Source organism: Haliotis rufescens, unplaced genomic scaffold (genome assembly GCF_023055435.1).
Source record: "Haliotis rufescens isolate VD_foot unplaced genomic scaffold, xgHalRufe1.0.p SCAF_13, whole genome shotgun sequence".
NCBI classification, from domain to species: Eukaryota; Metazoa; Mollusca; class Gastropoda; order Lepetellida; family Haliotidae; genus Haliotis; species Haliotis rufescens.
The window spans coordinates 868,258-888,586 of NW_025963813.1; the positions used below are offsets into that span (position 1 = coordinate 868,258).

A 20,329-nucleotide genomic window follows, 5' to 3' on the forward strand; every position below is an offset into this window, starting at 1 on the left:
ATGCTGAAAAGGACTATGGAAAGATCATGGCCTTGAAGGACAAGAAGGCACTGTCTGTCCATCACCTGTGTGGAGGGACTTCAAAACGTGTTGAGTTTGTGAAGCGTCTCAAAACATTTGTTGATGTTGACATACTGGGACAGTGTGGAAGGGAAATTGACCTTGGATGCTACATTGGCTGTGATGTATTTTTTGAAAGGTATAAATTTGGTCTTGCCCATGAAAGGATATTTTGCCAGGATTTTATGTCCACCCAGTTTTGTTACTTACTGCAACATGACATTGTGCCTGTGGTTCGGGGTTTGGGGAATTATGATGACTTTGCACCCAGAAATACCTACATTGATGCTAACGACTTTTCTTCGATTGAGGAGTTGGGGAATTATCTACAGTATCTTGACAAAAATAACACTGCTTATATTGAATACCTCAAGAACAAAGAGGGGTACAAGTTTAACCTTTTTTCGATGAAAACAAGAAAGCCACTTTATTGTGAAATGTGTAAAAAGCTCCATAACTTGGACACAAATGGCAGGACTTATCCTGATCTGATTTCCTGGTTGATGGATAACATGTGTCCAGATCCTGTGGTATTTCAATGATTGTGAGTGAATGCATTGTTACAGCACATCCAGCAAGAACCAAGTGGTTGATAGTATGAGCAGCAGACCATTGAGAAACAATCGGCCAGGTCATCCAGGATGATATAGACAGAGCTCCAGATAAGCTGCATATCTGCGTAAAATACGCATCAGAAATGCAGAAATACGCAGTAAAATAAAATCCAGGCGTATCAAATACGCAACGAACATTACAGATACGCTACAAAAATAAAACTTGTGCGTATCATCAAAATATTGTGAAGTAACCCTGCATATTCGATTAGCAAATCAGCAACTTATTTTGAAATTATAAACGGGCATTCCGTCAACCTTGCTAAACTCAACGATGACAGTTACATCATGATCATTTGCCATCACACTTTCTTGTGGAAGTATTGTGGTATTATTGAATCTTATAAAGCTCTCGAACCAACACGACACCAGTTTGCAGGGACAAGATGAATAGTGTTTTTAAAAATTTAACTTAAATACCAACATGTGTAAAAACTAGTGGGTAACAGAAATTTGAATACCTAGAGAGAATTACTGATACCCAATGATTTTAAAATGCATGGGTAAAAGACCCACAACGCCAAAAGCTTATCTGGAGCTCTGTATAGAGGGCACTTACAACAAGCATTTGGCTCTACGTTCCTCTCCTGCCTCTGAACCGGCACTAATCCAAATGATGAGTCAGCTGCCTTACTGTCTTTGGTATCTAATGGAAGATATTTCTGTCAGGAAGTTTGGTGACTGATAAATATGTGGCAATGTCTCAGGATCTAAGATAATCAAAAGTCATAAGAATAAAGTTTGAAGGTATATGCAAATAAAATGTATTTTATTTTGTACACGGTAAGATCACACATACCCCATTTTAGTTGTTACATTTGTGTTGGTAGTATGGTAGAACATACTTCAGACTACGACTCCAACATATTTCTGAGTTGACACCATGAAAAAAATATTTTTCCGAAAAAACACTTACAAAAGATCAAACTTTGCACTGCACCTCTCCTATTAGTGTAGAAAGTGTTTCTTAAATTTGAAAGGAATCCATGAAGTTGTTCTCAAGTTATAGGTCGCACAAAAGTAAAAAGATTCTAAGTAAAAAAATGAGAAATAGCTGTATTTTTTCCAAATCCAAATACATTGTATTGAAATCAAACTTAACACTGCACCTCTCCTAATGGTATAAAAAGGGTTCACTAAGTTTGAAAAGAATCTATGCAGTAGTTTTCAAGTTCGCACACAAGAAATGTGCTCGGACGGACAGACAGATGGATGGAATTCCTTGGTATAACTATATACCCCCGCCCTTTTAAGTCAGGGGTATAAGATATGGTCCAGTCTTGCCTTGAAATACAATTTTGTTGGAACTAAAAAGTTTTTAAACAGAATAAAGAAACTGAAACTTTTGTAAACATCTCATCATAAACCTTGTATTCAAAGCTGTTCAGCCATAAATTTTGGGAGCACTGCACACTTCAATGTCACATTCAGATAATGTAAGTAAACAAGTTCTCACAATTCCAGACTTGAATAAAAATCAAATGTGATGTTATATCCACCCTTGAATACGAACTTTGAACCATGCGATTGTAATGCCATGAACAGTTCTGCATACAGGGGGTGGTGGATGGCGGAGTGGATAAAGCGTTTGCTAGTCACACAGATGACTCAGGTTCAATTCCCCAAATGGGTAAAAAGTGTGCAGCTCATTTGAGTTCCCGGATGTGATATTGCTGGAATTTTGCTAAAAGCCTCATAAAACCACACTCACTTATACAGAGGAAGCATTTATAAACTATTTATGTTTTAAGAAAAGTCTTTGAGAATATTTGATGTCAGTTTCAGTGACTTCTGTCAGCTGTGATAGATACTCCCACAGATAAAGGTGTATTGGCAATTGTACACACAAACACTTTCTTATCCACTACATGGTTGAGTCTATTGTGAACAAAGGTAACACTCACCCTGTAGGTAGATTCCACTTCAAAGGGGTAAATGACCTTGGGGTTGTTGCACACCTCACAGATGAATCCTTTCTGGGAGCACAGGGAACAGTCATACACATGCTTACTGGCAAACTTTACAACCTCCTTCAGAAACCTTGCCAGCTGGCCGGATGGAATCTGCAGCAAGTCCTGTGAAGAGGGAGACCTGATATGTACAAATGTTTGTTTGTTTGTTGTTTAGCGCCACATTCAGCAATATTCCAGCTTTTTGACGGTGGTCTTGAAATAATAGAGTCTGGACCAAACAATCCAGTGATATCAAGAGCATTGATCTACCACAAGAAACAAAATTAGTGAGCCTGACCGCCCGATCCCATCAGTCACCTCTTACGACAAGCAGAGTTGCCTTTTATGGTAAGCATGGGTTGCTAAAGACCTATTCTTACCGGGATCTTCACGGGTTGTACGAATGTCTAAAACACAGCAGGATTTATAGTTCTCTTGAATAAGGACCAAATGAATAAAGTGCTTCCCTGCACATAGACTGACACTTAATCTCTGAAATGAACATTTTTAAGATTATTATTTTCAAACTCCATCACTTGATCCTTGGATGATGGGTGAGTAGCATCCAAACTCTGTTAAGCCAACCAACAGGATTTTCTATCAAACCTGCTTCTTAGACTAGCGCCAGTGCCATGGTGGCCACAAAGGAAAACTAACTGTGCCTCTCGGGACCAAAGGTACTTTAATAATGACAAATATTTAATTGAAAACATGAAACCTCCAAATGGAAGGGTGCGTAAAACAAGGAAAACTTTCTGAACGACTACAAGCTGTCATGTTTGGCACCTCTGATGTGCCCCTTTCAACAAAAAAAATGATATACTGCTTTGAGCATAGTTTACAAATTGAAAGTCTGAGTTGCTTCCCTTGACTGTCCTGCTTAGTTAGCAATGAAGAGAATAATGACATGAGGGGGCGTGTCTTCCGACACCAGGTGTCACGAGGGTCACGTCGGGCTAAAGAGTTACTGAAGACACGCAGAGATTGTCATTCATTTCCAGTTAGAACCCGTGATGAGTTGGGTTAGAGTGAGTGAGTGAGTACAGTTTTACGCCGCTTTTAGCAACATTCCAGCCATATCATGGAGGGGGACACCTGAAATAGGCTTCAAACATTACACCTATGTGGGGAATCAAACCTGGGTCTTCGGCATTATGAGCCAACGATTTAGCACTCGGCTACCCCATCACTCCGTCCAAGTTAGAATAGGTCTTCAGCAACCCATGCTTTGCCGTAAGAGGCAACTATGCTTGCTGATGAGGCGATTAACAGGATTGGGTGGTAAGGATCAATGACTTGCTTCATGCATGTTATTGTATCCAAATTGCATAGATCAATGTTCATGATGTCAATCACAGAATTGTCTGATCCAGACGACTGCCGTCGTATATTGCTGAGTGCAGCGTTAAACAACAAACTAGCAAACAAGAAGCAATGATTTCCAGTTTGGGATTCAGTGGTAAGAGTAATGTGCAATATGTAATGCGGGACAAGTTACAGCAAAGTCTACAAATTAACAGTCTGAGTGGCTTCCCCTTGACTCTTAAACATATGGGCATAGAAAAACAGACACCAGGGCACTGTCATTAAAATTTAAAAAAAAGGGTTTATTTAGCATGGTTAAATTGTCTTTTAACATAAAAGAGAAAGGAGCCCTGATGTTTTCATTTTCAGTCTTGCCACACTATTTATTATACCTGTAGACTTGGTGTGTTTTTCATTACCTGACCAACCTTAATTAGAGGTGAAAATACTACATGCAATAACTGTATGTTATTACCATGATTACTTAGTTCATGACAGACATACATGACAACCATATGACCACCTGTGTATTCCTTGCCATAAGTGAGGTGAGGTGAAATGGGTTTTAACGTCGCGTCCAAGATTAATGCACTTATATAGCGACGTGCATGCATGTGTGTGTGTGTGTGTGGCTGCTTGCACTAGTCTGATGCCGATTTATAGTGCTAGCCCACTGAGATACCATGCCACAGTTTAACATGAATACCCCACTCAGACACAGTATACTGATTCCGAGCCGACCAGTCCTTGTTTTAGCCCCTTAATGCCGAGTGCCAGACAGGGTAACAACAAGTACCATCTTTTAACGTCTTTTGGTATGACGCGGCCGGGGATCGAACCCCAGACCTTCCGCTCTCCGGGCGGACGCTCTACCACAAGACCACGGAGGCAGCCTTGCCATAAGTACTTACTGAAAGAGAACAGAGGTGTCTGCTGTCATACAGGTGTTCTCGAGGCCACACCTTCTTCCTCAGATCGACAGCCACTGACTGATGACAGGTGAAGAGATACGTCTTCAAAGAACACAGCTGCTGACGTAGAAGCTAAATAAGAAATATACAGTAGATGTTTGGGATTATCGGCCCCTTAGCAGAGTTATAAATACCTTCCTACTGCCTCTGGCAACACCCAAAACATATTGCATTTTGTAATTTTAAAAGAAAATCTGACAAATCTTGGAAAAAAGGGATGAATGCTAAAAATTATGACAAAAATAATTGTACCAAAAATGAAATGATATAAGTATCGCTGAACTATCCTATAAACTATAAAATGTCACAGAATGACTAGTCTTGATTATCTGACGAAATAGATTCCATTCAGTGTAAAAGGCTACATATCTGTGAAAATTAAATGAATGAATCGCTGAAAATCAGTGATGACACTAGGTGTTCACCAAAAAGAGTAAGCATGCCATGCCCTACCAGTAGCACCCACCAGTGACACAACCGTCCAAAGTTGTTGCAAGAAGAATTTTAATACTAAGTTTGTGAGGAAAATATCCTTGTACCTTAACATTCTTGTTTAACATTTTGAACTTAAACATTTTCAACTGAAAAAGATCCAATCATGAACAAATATTTTCAAACACCAAACAATTAATAGTAGCTGTCATTATTAAATGAAACCCAAATCAATTCCGATTTGGGGCACATTCTGGTGTCCTTACTCTGACGTCCTCCATCTCCTGGATGTGATCATAGATCTTAGGGTTGAGCTCCTCCAGGTCCAAGACCGGCTGGTCTTCCATCTGTTGGACGTACTCCTGGCTAAACTTGGACACTGCAACAGAAAGTCATTTATTGTAGCATTTTGGATGTACTCCTGGCTCAACCTGGACAAAGAGAAACACAGAGGTCATCTATCCTGGCTCAACTGGGACACTGCAACAAAGAGAAACACAGAGGTCATCTATCCTGGCTCAACTGGGACACTGCGACAAAGAGAAAGACAGAGGTCATCTATCCTGGCTCAACTGGGACACTGCGACAAAGAGAAAGACAGAGGTCATCTATCCTGGCTCAACTGGGACACTGCGACAAAGAGAAACACAGAGGTCATCTATCCTGGCTCAACCGGGACACTGCGACAAAGAGAAAGACAGAGGTCATCTATCCTGGCTCAACTCGGACACTGCGACAAAGAGAAACACAGATGTCATCTATCCTGGCTCAACTGGGACACTGCGACAAAGAGAAACACAGATGTCATCTATCCTGGCTCAACTGGGACACTGCGACAAAGAGAAACACAGAGGTCATCTATCCTGGCTCAACTGGGACACTGCGACAAAGAGAAACACAGAGGTCATCTATCCTGGCTCAACTGGGACACTGCGACAAAGAGAAACACAGAGGTCATCTATCCTGGCTCAACTGGGACACTGCGACAAAGAGAAAGACAGAGGTCATCTATCCTGGCTCAACTGGGACACTGCGACAAAGAGAAACACAGATGTCATCTATCCTGGCTCAACTGGGACACTGCGACAAAGAGAAAGACAGGGCATCTATCCTGAATCAACTGGGACACTGCGACAAAGAGAAACACAGAGGTCATCTATCCTGGCTCAACTGGGACACTGCAACAAAGAGAAACACAGAGGTCATCTATCCTGGCTTAACTGGGACACTGCAACAAAGAGAAACACAGAGGTCATCTATCCTGGCTCAACTGGGACACTGCGACAAAGAGAAACACAGAGGTCATCTATCCTGGCTCAACTGGGACACTGCAACAAAGAGAAACACAGAGGTCATCTATCCTGGCTCAACTGGGACTCTGCGACAAAGAGAAAGACAGAGGTCATCTATCCTGGCTCAACTGGGACACTGCAACAAAGAGAAACACAGAGGTCATCTATCCTGTCTCAACCGGGACACTGCGACAAAGAGAAAGACAGAGGTCATCTATCCTGGCTCAACTTGGATACTGCACTTCGAGAGAGACAGGTCATCTCTTGTAGCATAGTGGATTCAGTCATGGCAAAGTGTGGACACTGAAGTATTGTTTCAGTTTTCACTTTCTTTGAAGGTAGACATGGCAGATGAATCTCGGACTTGTTTTACCTTTCTGTTTGCGGAAGTCCCAGTTGAAGATGATGTGTGCTGGGATGTAGTACTCGTCGTTCTCATGGCACTCAAAACAGTAGTAGCCACCATCAAAGGAACACACTCGGGGGTTGCCGTAAACTGCAACACATATCAACCATTCTTCTTGAGGTGCCTGGAAATGTCTTGGAAAAAAAACCTGGCTAACAAAATACCTTTTCTCAGTTTCCTAAGCATGACCATTTGTATGACATTAGCACCTTGTTCCCATATAAGACCATATACATAAAATATGTATCATGTTCCCTAAGTACGATCACATATATGACATAAGCACCATGTTCCCTAAGTACGATCACATATATGACATAAGCACGACATATATGGCATAAGCACCATGTTCCCTAAGTGTGAGCACATACATGACATAAGCACGACATATATGGCATAAGCACCATGTTCCCTAAGTGTGAGCACATACATGACATAAGCACGACATATATGGCATAGGCACCATGTTCCCTAAGTATGAGCACATACATGACATAAGCACGACATATATGACATAAGCACCATGTTCCCTAAGCATGACCATGTGCATGACATAAGCACCCTGTTCCCTAAGTATGACCACATGCATGACATAAACACTATGTTTCATTAAGTATGACAATATACATGACAGAAGCATAACACATATAAATTATATAAGCACCATGTTCCCATATAAGACAACCTACGACACTGGCAATACATGGACGCAACACGTGTACAGTAACTACAAGAAGCATCAGCTTGCACTGATATCAGAGAATTAGGTGTTATTCTTATCAGGAGATGTGGCCCAGTTGTGCGAGATGCAGCAGTTCATGAATCAAACAGGAATGCCAGAAACCTATGATTCTGAGTTTGAATCCTAGATTCACAATGATTATGTTTCTAGGTTTTCTACTGTTCAAATCCACGTGGCAAATCCAAGTCCCTGACTGATGTGCCGACATGGACTTACTGAGTCCGACTGGTCGTGAACATCCTTTACACTGGTAGTTCTGGGAGTCCAGCCCCTTCTCCACGGCAATCTCCTTGAAATGGGTCAGACGGGAGTTGGGGTTCTGAAATACCAACACAAACATTATACTTTAGTCTGTTACATACAGTAAACTAAAGTTACAACAAACTCAAAGGGACCACTAATTTTAGTTCGTAATAACCGTAGTTTCTTATAAGCATATAAGCATATATACAGCATATATACCATAAAAAAAATAGTGGGACTAAAAAATAAGTTTTAACGGTTATATCGGTCAGTTAGTGATATGCGGTTCCTTAACATAGTTTACTGTGTACATATTTCAAATATCTAATACCATTACACATCCTTCAGTTTGTTAGCAAGTGTTACATATAGTTTGTGCATGATCTAAGTATATATAATCGTGGTACTCATGTCAAACACATGTGGCAGTTATATGGCAGATTGATAATATCAAGTGTGAAAGGGCTGGCTAAATTGCCGGTGCTGTTGACTGTGAAATGGACAAAGCTGAATGAGAAGTTTAACTTTCCAAGAATTTTGGTGCAGTTCATAACTGGGTTCTGTTCATGATTCATTACACAGTAACCTGCTGTACGTCTGTCACCTTAATAACTAAACCGGCCACCAGCATAACAAGATTTTAAAAATTGAAAATATAATTAAAACAAGGCAACATACAAAAAACCTTTTGGGTTAATTAAGCAGCATGCGTCATATAAAATAGTACAAAAAGAAGCATGATAAATTCATGCAATAGTGTTTGGATCAATCAGGCTAATAGCATGAATAGTAGCTTGTCTTGTCAAATGAAAATGAGTAGTCAATGAGTAGTTTTATAGCTGATAGAAACATTTGTTCAACTGCTACGTAATGGACATGATAAACACAAACAAGATATTGCCTGTGGCTGAATCTGCAACTTTCAAGCTACGGTCACAATACACCTTTCACATTCTAGAAAACATATTTAGAAATGTTGAAAAATATTCCTCTGTGCATCTTTTCTACAATCTCTGTATTATCTACTCTCTATTATTACAAGCTTTTAAAGCAATGAAATTAGTAGGCAACAAACAGACATACCACATATCGGTATCATTTCCTAAATGTCTTCATTGTCTAGCCAATATATGTGTGTCTCCAGCAGACAAACAGATTATCTAGCCAGTATGTGTGTATACAGCAGACAAACAGATTGTCTAGCTAGTATGTGTGTATCCAGCAGACAAACAGATTATCTAGCCAGTATGTGTGTATCCAGCAGACAAACAGATTGTCTAGCCAGTATGTGTGTATCCAGCAGACAAACAGATTGTCTAGCTAGTATGTGTGTATCCAGCAGACAAACAGATTATCTAGCCAGTATGTGTGTTTCCAGCAGACAAACAGATTGTCTAGCCAGTATGTGTGTATCCAGCAGACAAACAGATTATCTAGCCAGTATGTGTGTATCCAGCAGACAAACAGATTATCTAGCCAGTATGTGTGTATCCAGTAGACAAACAGATTGTCTAGCCAGTATGTGTGTATCTATCAGACAAACAGATTGTCTAGCTAGTATGTGTGTTTCCAGCAGACAAACAGATTATCTAGCCAGTATGTGTGTATCTAGCAGACAAACAGATTATCTAGCCAGTATGTGTGTATCCAGCAGACAAACAGATTGTCTAGCCAGTATGTGTGTTTCCAGCAGACAAACAGATTGTCTAGCTAGTATGTGTGTTTCCAGCAGACAAACAGATTGTCTAGCCAGTATGTGTGTATCTAGCAGACAAAAAGATTATCTAGCCAGTATGTGTGTATCCAGCAGACAAACAGATTGTCTAGCCAGTATGTGTGTATCTAGCAGACAGATTGTCTAGCCAGTATGTGTGTATCTAGCAGACAAACAGATTATCTAGCCAGTATGTGTGTATCTAGCAGACAAACAGATTGTCTAGCCAGTATGTGTGTATCTAGCAGACAAACAGATTGTCTAGCCAGTATGTGTGTATCTAGCAGACAAAAAGATTATCTAGCCAGTATGTGTGTATCTAGCAGACAAACAGATTGTCTAGCCAGTATGTGTGTATCTAGCAGACAGATTGTCTAGCCAGTATGTGTGTATCTAGCAGACAAACAGATTATCTAGCCAGTATGTGTATATCTAGCAGACAAACAGATTGTCTAGCCAGTATGTGTGTATCTAGCAGACAAACAGATTGTCTAGCCAGTATGTGTGTATCCAGCAGACAAACAGATTATCTAGCCAGTATTTTATTTGTATCTACCAGACAAACAGATTATCTAGCCAGTATGTGTGTATCCAGCAGACAAACACATTGTCTAGCCAGTATGTGTGTATCTAGCAGACAAACAGATTGTCTAGCCAGTATGTGTGTTTCCAGCAGACAAACAGATTGTCTAGCCAGTATGTGTGTATCTAGCAGACAAACAGATTATCTAGCCAGTATGTGTGTATCCAGGAGACAAATAGATTGTCTAGCCAGTGTGTATCTAGCAGACAAACAGATTGTCTAGCCAGTATGTGTGTCTCTAGCAGACAAACAGATTATCTAGCCAGTATGTGAGGATCCAGCAGACAAACAGATTATCTAGCCAGTATGTGTGTATCCAGCAGACAAACAGATTGTCTAGCCAGTATGTGTGTATCTAGCAGACAAACAGATTATCTAGCCAGTATGTGTGTATCTAGCAGACAAACAGATTATCTAGCCAGGATGTGAGGATCCAGCAGACAAACAGATTATCTAGCCAGTATGTGTGTATCTAGCAGACAAACAGATTATCTAGCCAGTATGTGTGTCTCCAGCAGACAAACAGATTATCTAGCTAGTATGTGAGGATCCAGCAGACAAACAGATTATCTAGCCAGTATGTGTGTATCCAGCAGACAAACAGATTGTCTAGCCAGTATGTGTGTATCTAGCAGACAAACAGATTATCTAGCCAGTATGTGTGTATCTAGCAGACAAACAGATTATCTAGCCAGGATGTGAGGATCCAGCAGACAAACAGATTATCTAGCCAGTATGTGTGTATCTAGCAGACAAACAGATTATCTAGCCAGTATGTGTGTCTCCAGCAGACAAACAGATTATCTAGCTAGTATGTGAGGATCCAGCAGACAAACAGATTATCTAGCCAGTATGTGTGTCTCCAGCAGACAAACAGATTATCTAGCCAGTATGTGTGTATCCAGGAGACAGATTATCTAGCCAGTATGTGTGTATCCAGCAGACAAACAGATTATCTAGCCAGTATGTGTGTATCCAGCAGACAAACAGATTATCTAGCCAGTAGGTGTGTATCCAGCAGACAAACAGATTATCTAGCCAGTATGTGTGTCTCCAGCAGACAAACAGTTTATCTAGCCAGTATGTGAGGATCCAGCAGACAAACAGATTATCTAGCCAGTATGTGTGTCTCCAGCAGACAAACAGATTATCTAGCCAGTATGTGTGTATCCAGGAGACAGATTATCTAGCCAGTATGTGTGTATCCAGCAGACAAACAGATTATCTAGCCAGTATGTGTGTATCCAGCAGACAAACAGATTATCTAGCCAGTAGGTGTGTATCCAGCAGACAAACAGATTATCTAGCCAGTATGTGTGTCTCCAGCAGACAAACAGTTTATCTAGCCAGTATGTGAGGATCCAGCAGACAAACAGATTATCTAGCCAGTATGTGTGTATCTAGCAGACAAACAGTTTATCTAGCCAGTATGTGAGGATCCAGCAGACAAACAGATTGTCTAGCCAGTATGTGTGTATCCAGCAGACAAACAGATTGTCTAGCCAGTATGTGTGTATCTAGCAGACAAACAGTTTTTAGCCAGTATGTGAGGATCCAGCAGACAAACAGATTGTCTAGCTAGTATGTGTGTATCTAGCAGACAAATAGATTGTCTAGCCAGTATGTGTGTATCTAGCAGACAAACAGATTATCTAGCCGGTATGTGTGTATCCAGCAGACAAACAGATTATCTAGCCAGTATGTGTGTATCCAGCAGACAAACAGTTTGTCTAGCCAGTATATGTGTTTCCAGCAGACAAACAGAGTATCTAGCCAGTATGTGAGGATCTAGCAGACAGATTCCAGCTCCCCTTTCCATAAAGACATCTTAGCATGAGAGTATCAAACGTTTATGTTAAAGTATGGGAGTAAAGACATCTTAGCATGAGAGTATCAAACATTTATGTGAAAGTATGGGAGTAAAGACATCTTAGCATGAGAGTATCAAACGTTTATGTGAAAGTATGGGAGTAAAGACATCTTAGCATGAGAGTATCAAACGTGTATGTGAAAGTATGGGAGTAAAGACATCTTAGCATGAGAGTATCAAACGTTTATGTGAAAGTATGGGAGTAAAGACATCTTAGCATGAGGGTATCCAACGTTTATGTGAAAGTATGGGAGTAAAGACATCTTAGCATGAGGGTATCCAACGTTTATGTGAAAGTATGGGAGTAAAGACATCTTAGCATGAGGGTATCCAACGTTTATGTGAAAGTATGGGAGTAAAGACATCTTAGCATGAGAGTATCCAACGTTTATGTGAAAGTATGGGAGTAAAGACAGTCTCAGCTCTAAGTCTGCACTGAGGGAGGAAAGCAAGAGGATCACAGTTCAGCAGTTACAACAAACAATTCATCATGAAATAGAATAATGAAAGGAAGGCAGACATAGACAGCCACATGAACAATCAAGAGTGGAATATGCGCACACTGAACCAGTCCATACACATAGAATACAAACAAAACACATACTATGGCTAATCTACTGAAACTAATAACATCCCGTTGCATGCACATGATACAAAAATGAGAAAACAACCCCCAGGACGTGGACAAATGTAAGGCTTTTTAAACAAAATACTCCTTTTCCTGAACTACCTGACCCTTAATCATGTTAAATTGCCCCTTCACTAATATTTACAGTTTTATACATTTATTAAATAAACACCTATTTCAAGTCAAATTTCATTTTTGGACCAGATTCCAACTTTTTGCACACACCCCTGCTCCACCCAGTCAGCAGCACAAACTGGCACAAGTCCTTGCCAAACTGCCCTATCGTTAAGGTATCCTGAGAACTAGTAGAAATTTGCCCTTTTCAAGGGTTTTGTTATATGTTATCATCACAAGGACCAGTGGACTTAAAATATTAGTTTCTAATGCTAGTCAGTATTCACTGTTTTTGAGAAACAAGAACATTTTTGTATAACTGTCTTAAATGAGATGCAGCTTTCTCTTGACAAAGGGAGCTAGTTATATTGATGTACAACTTCTTTACAACAATTCTTCATACCAACTTCGAAAATGAAACTCAAACATGTTAAAGAAGTTAGCTTTCTCCTGTTATCAATGACAATACTTCTGGTACTGCACACACAAAAATTGCCAAAATTCTAACAAGTGAGATGGTTTTAATGCCACTTTGAACAGTATTCCAGTTACATTGTATATCATGACGTGTCTGCTTAATGTGGGAGGACGGCCTGACTTGAAGCAGGTCTCAGACGTTTACCACTTTAGTGAAACCCAATAACAATTGTATGGTGCTGACAAATCTAGAAACATAGGTGAGGTGAGGTGAGGTGAAATGGGGTTTAACGTTGCGTCCAAGATTATTGCACTTATATCGTGACGTGCATGTATGTGTGTGTGTGGCTGCTTGTACTAGTCCAGACTGATGCCGATTTATAGTGCTAGCTCACTGAGATACTATGCCACAGTTTAACATGAATACCCCACTCAGACACAATATACTGACTACGAGCCGACCAGTCCTTGTTTTAGCCCCTTAATGCCGAGTGCCAGGCAGGGTAACAACAAGTACCATTTGTTTTACGCCTTTAGGTATGAGTGAGTGAGTGAGTTTGGTTTTACGCCGCTTTTAGCAATATTCCAGCAATATCACGGCAGGGGACACCACAAATGGGCTTCACACATTGTACCCATGTCAGGATTCGAACCCGGGTCTTTGGCGTGACGAGCGAACGCTTTAACCACTAGGCTATCCGACCGCCCCTCTTTAGGTATGACGCGGAGGGAGATTGAACCCCGGGCCTTCCGCTCTCCCACGAGACCATCATAGACCATGGAGGCGGCCCCAAAAAACATAATTGGGGTGAACCAGGATTCGGACCCACATCACAGCATCAGGTTCTGGCTGCAAATTCACACAAGCAACTCTTTGAATGAACGCATGGGTACAATATGTGAAGAGAACTGGTATCCACTGATGTGATATGATTGGAATTTTGCCAGAAAATGGAGTAAAATCAGTCTTCATGCACAGCTCAATTTTGTATCAGCAAACAAAAGATGACGCCAAAACCTATCAGTCTAATACGCAAGTGTCAGCAATAAGAAGCATAGAAGCAAGACAACCAGGATTAGCAGATAGGAAAATAAGAAATGGAAAGGATGTATCACATATTTCCAAATCATCAATACCCAGAGTCTTCCATGTGCGCCAAACATAATAATTTATCATTGATCATTTCAAGGAAAGAAATACATCCATCCATCAAATAGGCATCATAGCAATCAATGGCAGATCCAGAGGTGGGGCTCTGGGGGGAGTATAGGACAAAAAACCCTGTGGAAAGCATACAACATAAATTTTTTGTATAGGGGAGGTTTTGGGGAAATTTGGGGAAAACAGCAAATACAGTCTATTGATAGTTTTATAACAGATTTTATGATACGATTGAAATGTAGGAGGTCGTGAACAAAACTTGCACGGTGGTTCTAAAACATCTTTCTTTGAGGAGCCTTATATTAATTCTTTTTAAGTAAATATGTTTCGCCAAGGATCAGCTCAGTTCCATTGCAATTCCCATAAGTTATACAGAAGAATTTGTAAAATATATCATTCTGAATATAGAGAAAATGAATATCACTTTTTGCTTGTTTGTGTTGGGGTTTGCGAAAAGAAGAGACTGCAAGACTACAAAACCTGCATGTTGAGGGCAGTGACATCAAACTCTCTGTTGAGGAATTTAGGAATGGTGTGGGACACACTGAAGTTACAAATGGCCCCCCCCGCCATTATTTAAAATCCTGGATCTTCCCATGAGGGTGCAAATGTTTTTCATTAGTTTCTACCTACACATGCCAATAGGCATGCAGCTTTCCCCTCAAATACCCTGTACACCCCTGAGGATGTAGGTGAGGCTGACCAAGCATTCCCATCTTGATGAAATTGTCTTAAACATCAATGTGACAGAAACCACAAGAGGAAACCACATGCTGTGAAGGACTCTTCAACGGGCACACAATTGAACTGATAGGTTAGTAAGAACGTAGTACACCGACACCACACAATATCTACACTCACTGCAGTGTCCAACAAAGACACACGCCCACATTCAACTATTTCAAAATCGTGGTCCTCGGGATCTTCGCTGGACTGAAATTCAAAGTTATCACATTCTACAGTTTGAGGACAATACATGAACATTTCAGGGGCAAGAAGAAGCCCTGAAACATTGTTACAAACAATTAAAAATTTGATCAAAAATCAATACAGACAATCTCAAAAAGCACTAGTATAACGATTCAGAACCACATGAACCCCAATAGCATTAGAGAGCTAACCTGAAGGTGTCAGTTCATTGGTTATAGAAGCAACAGTCACCATGTTTACAAATGACAGGGAAAACACAGCTTAACTCAACCATGAGACAGATATGTGATGAAAACAAAACGTTATAGTAATTCTGTGGTTTAGTGGTGAGAAACAATTATGTCAAATCACACTGAAACCACAAACCAAAAGAGTTATTGATTAAGAATCTTTTCATACAATATACTTATATTACAATATGCTGTTTAGTGTACATGCTTGATCACCTAACATTGGCATAACAAACATGATAAAGCACCATTCATAACCACCTGTTGCTGATGCTAATATAAGCAGGACAGGATACTCTGAACTCTGTTAAAACCATCATACACCATCTTAAAGTTCCTCAGCAGCCAACTTATACACATAAGGGTGGAAGGGAGATAACCGTGTCATTGCTTTGTGCTCTCACCTCTTCCAGAGTATGCCAACATGATATACTGATACACAATTTTCCATCTCACCCGTGTCTTCATCACTCCCGCCAAGTATATGATGTGTCACTAGTGTCTTCATGTCCCACTCCCACTATCTGTCATCTCACCTGTGTCTTCATGACCCCCTCCCACTGACATCTCACCTGTGTCTTCATGACCCCCTCCCACTATCTGACATCTCACCCGTGTCTTCATGACCCTCGCACTATCTGACATCTCACCTGTGTCTTCATGACCCCCTCCTACTATCTGACATCTCACCTGTGTCTTCATGACCCCTCCTACTATCTGACATCTCACCTGTGTCTTCATGACCCTCTCCCACTATCTGACATCTCACCTGTGTCTTCATGACTCCCTCCCACTATCTGACATCTCACCCGTGTCTTCATGACCCTCCCACTATCTGACATCTCACCTGTGTCTTCATGACCCCCTCCTACTATCTGACATCTCACCTGTGTCTTCATGACCCCTCCCACTATCTGACATCTAACCTGTGTCTTCATGACCCCCTCCCACTGACATCTCACCTGTGTCTTTATGACCCCTCCTACTATCTGACATCTCACCTGTATCTTCATGACCCCCTCCCACTATCTGACATCTCACCTGTGTCTTCATGACCCCCTCCCACTATCTGACATCTCACCTGTGTCTTCATGACCCCCTCCCACTATCTGACATCTCACCTGTGTCTTCATGACCCTCGCACTATCTGACATCTCACCCGTGTCTTCATGACCCTCGCACTATCTGACATCTCACCTGTGTCTTCATGACCCCCTCCCACTATCTGACATCTCACCTGTGTCTTCATGACCCCTTCCCACTATCTGACATCTCACCCGTGTCTTCATGACCCTCGCACTATCTGACATCTCACCTGTGTCTTCATGACCCCTCCTACTATCTGACATCTCACCTGTGTCTTCATGACCCCTCCCACTATCTGACATCTCACCTGTGTATTCATGACCCCCTCCCACCATCTGACATCTCACCTGTCTTCATGACCCCCTCCCACTATCTGACATCTCACCCGTTTCTTCATGACCCTCGCACTATCTGAAATCTCACCTGTGTCTTCATGACCCCCTCCTACTATCTGACATCTCACCTGTGTCTTCATGACCCCTCCCACTATCTGACATCTAACCTGTGTCTTCATGACCCCCTCCCACTGACATCTCACCTGTGTCTTTATGACCCCTCCTACTATCTGACATCTCACCTGTATCTTCATGACCCCCTCCCACTATCTGACATCTCACCTGTGTCTTCATGACCCCCTCCCACTATCTGACATCTCACCTGTGTCTTCATGACCCCCTCCCACTATCTGACATCTCACCTGTGTCTTCATGACCCTCGCACTATCTGACATCTCACCCGTGTCTTCATGACCCTCGCACTATCTGACATCTCACCTGTGTCTTCATGACCCCCTCCCACTATCTGACATCTCACCTGTGTCTTCATGACCCCTTCCCACTATCTGACATCTCACCCGTGTCTTCATGACCCTCGCACTATCTGACATCTCACCTGTGTCTTCATGACCCCTCCTACTATCTGACATCTCACCTGTGTCTTCATGACCCCTCCCACTATCTGACATCTAACCTGTGTCTTCATGACCCCCTCCCACTGACATCTCACCTGTGTCTTTATGACCCCTCCTACTATCTGACATCTCACCTGTGTCTTCATGACCCCTCCCACTATCTGACATCTCACCTGTGTCTTCATGACTCCCTCCCACTATCTGACATCTCACTTGTGTCTTCATGACCCCCTCCCACTATCTGACATCTCACCTGTGTCTTCATGACCCCCTTCCTCTGACATCTCACCTGTGTCTTCATGACCCCCTTCCTCTGACATCTCACCTGTGTCTTCATGACCCCCTTCCTCTGACATCTCACCTGTGTCTTCATACCCATACCCCCTCCCACTGACATCTCACCTGTGTCTTCATGACCCCCTCCTACTGACATCTCACCTGTGTCTTCAGGACCCCTCCTGCTATCTGACATCTCACCTGTGTCTTCATGACCCCCTCCCACTATCTGACATCTCACCTGTGTCTTCATGACCCCCTCCCACTATCTGACATCTCACCTGTGTCTTCATGACCCCTTCCCACTATCTGACATCTCACCTGTGTCTTCATGACACCCTCCCACTATCTGACATCTCACCTGTGTCTTCATGACCCCCTCCCACTATCTGACATCTCACCTGTGTCTTCATGACCCCCTCCCACTATCTGACATCTCACCTGTGTCTTCATGACCCTACCACTGTCTGACATCTCACCTGTGTCTTTATGACCCCCTCCCACTATCTGACATCTCACCTGTGTCTTCATGACCCCCTCCCACTATCTGACATCTCACCTGTGTCTTCATGACCCCCTCCCACTATCTGACATCTCACCTGTGTCTTCATGACCCCCTCCCACTATCTGACATCTCACCTGTGTCTTCATGACCCCCTCCCACTATCTGACATCTCACCTGTGTCTTCATGACCCCCTCCCACTATCTGTTATCTCACCTGTGTCTTCATGACCCCCTTCCACTATCTGACATCTCACCTGTGTCTTCATGACCCCCTCCCACTATCTGACATCTCACCTGTGTCTTCATGACCCCCTCCCACTATCTGACATCTCACCTGTGTCTTCATGACCCCCTCCCACTATCTGTCATCTCACCTGTGTCTTCATGCCCCCCTCCTGCTATCTGACATCTCACCTGTGTCTTCATGACCCCCTCCCACTATCTGACATCTCACCTGTGTCTTCATGCCCCCCTCCCACTATCTGACATCTCACCTGTGTCTTCATGACCCCCTCCCACTATCTGACATCTCACCTGTGTCTTCATGACCCCCTCCCACTATCTGACATCTCACCTGTGTCTTCATGACCCCCTCCCACTATCTGACATCTCACCTGTGTCTTTATGACCCCCTCCCACTATCTGACATCTCACCTGTGTCTTCATGACCCTCCTTGGAGGCTCCTCACCATCCACAGAGTCGAGCTCTGACACGGAGGAGATGGGCAGGTTCTGTATCACCTGGTCCAGAGAGGGGCCGGGGGACTGGGAGCTTGAAGGGGCATAGTTCTTCAACAGGGTTCGGAAACTCTCAGCTGTCAACAAAAACTTTTTCTACAGTGGATTTCATTGGCATGGCATGGCATGGTTCACTATGGAAGAAGAGGAGGAGGTTACATACACCGCACTTAGTGTCCTGCTTTTGACACAAGCTCATATTTTTCAAAAGTGAATTCCACATATTCCAGCTATATCAGGGTGGTCTGTTAATAAACACATCCCCTGGTTGATGATATCACAAGCAATTAGCCCCTACCTTTAGAATTCAGCACCACAATGTTTACAAACATGTCACAATACCCAATGATGTTATTTGTGAAATTTTGTTGCAATATATACCGTCGAAACAATGTCCTGTGACGGCAGCATACCAACAGGGTTGCTGGGGTCATTGTTGGTACACAAGCTCCTCTCAGGGATTTATCATCTCTACACACAATGTCTTTGAATAAGCCCAGTGACGTTGAGAGTTTTCAATATTTGTTCACTAAATATATTTAACATTTTATAGCAAGCGCCAGTTTATGAACATGATGAACATGATGAAAGAAATTTACTCTCAACATATTTTGTTTTGGGTTCATGAAGCCAAAGGGAGGGTTACAGACGGGAACAAACATACAAAAGTGTGTTTTTATACAGTAATCATGGTAATATTCATTGTACAGGATAGCCATGATTGCAGTTTTATGTTAGGCATTTATTTATTGACACTGCACATATCCAAATATCACCCGTCCAAACAACATCTGTCTACCGTGGGACATCTTTCCCAAAAAATAAATTCGCTTTGTATTGACAACAGTGGATAAGAACTGTGCAGGGGGTCTTAGGAAATTGAACCTTTAATGACATGCATTTTACAGCACATAAACTGATGCATGCAAATATAAGCACTTTTTTTCACAGGGTTTTGAGTGTATGGATCAAGACAGCATATCAGATGTTTCCCTCAATGCCTATGACAGTCATCATGGTCATATGCATGAAGAACAGGTTACATAGACATGATAGAAAGACATTTTGTCCCAGTAATAGAGATATCTTTTAAAAATTTACATATATCATGATATATACATCTTCAAAATAAAATATAAAAATCAAAAT

The 20,329-nt window shown here is 41.9% G+C and overlaps 1 protein-coding gene across 3 annotated transcripts in view; it reads right to left on the reverse strand.

Annotated features, from left to right (window-relative positions):
- The window catches only part of LOC124148650, a 43,562-nt gene that overhangs the window by 13,119 nt on the left and 10,114 nt on the right, over positions 1 to 20,329 (reverse strand). For 2 of the 3 annotated variants that reach the window (XM_046519874.2, XM_048394057.1), the window contains exons 10-16: positions 19,097 to 19,257; positions 15,367 to 15,438; positions 7,991 to 8,093; positions 7,000 to 7,122; positions 5,601 to 5,713; positions 4,843 to 4,974; positions 2,579 to 2,749 (exon numbers count right to left, since the gene is read on the reverse strand). In XM_046519874.2, the coding sequence (XP_046375830.2) occupies positions 2,579 to 2,749; positions 4,843 to 4,974; positions 5,601 to 5,713; positions 7,000 to 7,122; positions 7,991 to 8,093; positions 15,367 to 15,438; positions 19,097 to 19,257 (875 nt within the window). The remainder of the gene's footprint in view (positions 1 to 2,578; positions 2,750 to 4,842; positions 4,975 to 5,600; positions 5,714 to 6,999; positions 7,123 to 7,990; positions 8,094 to 15,366; positions 15,439 to 19,096; positions 19,258 to 20,329) is intronic. The other variant, XM_046519875.2, reaches the window with a different exon arrangement.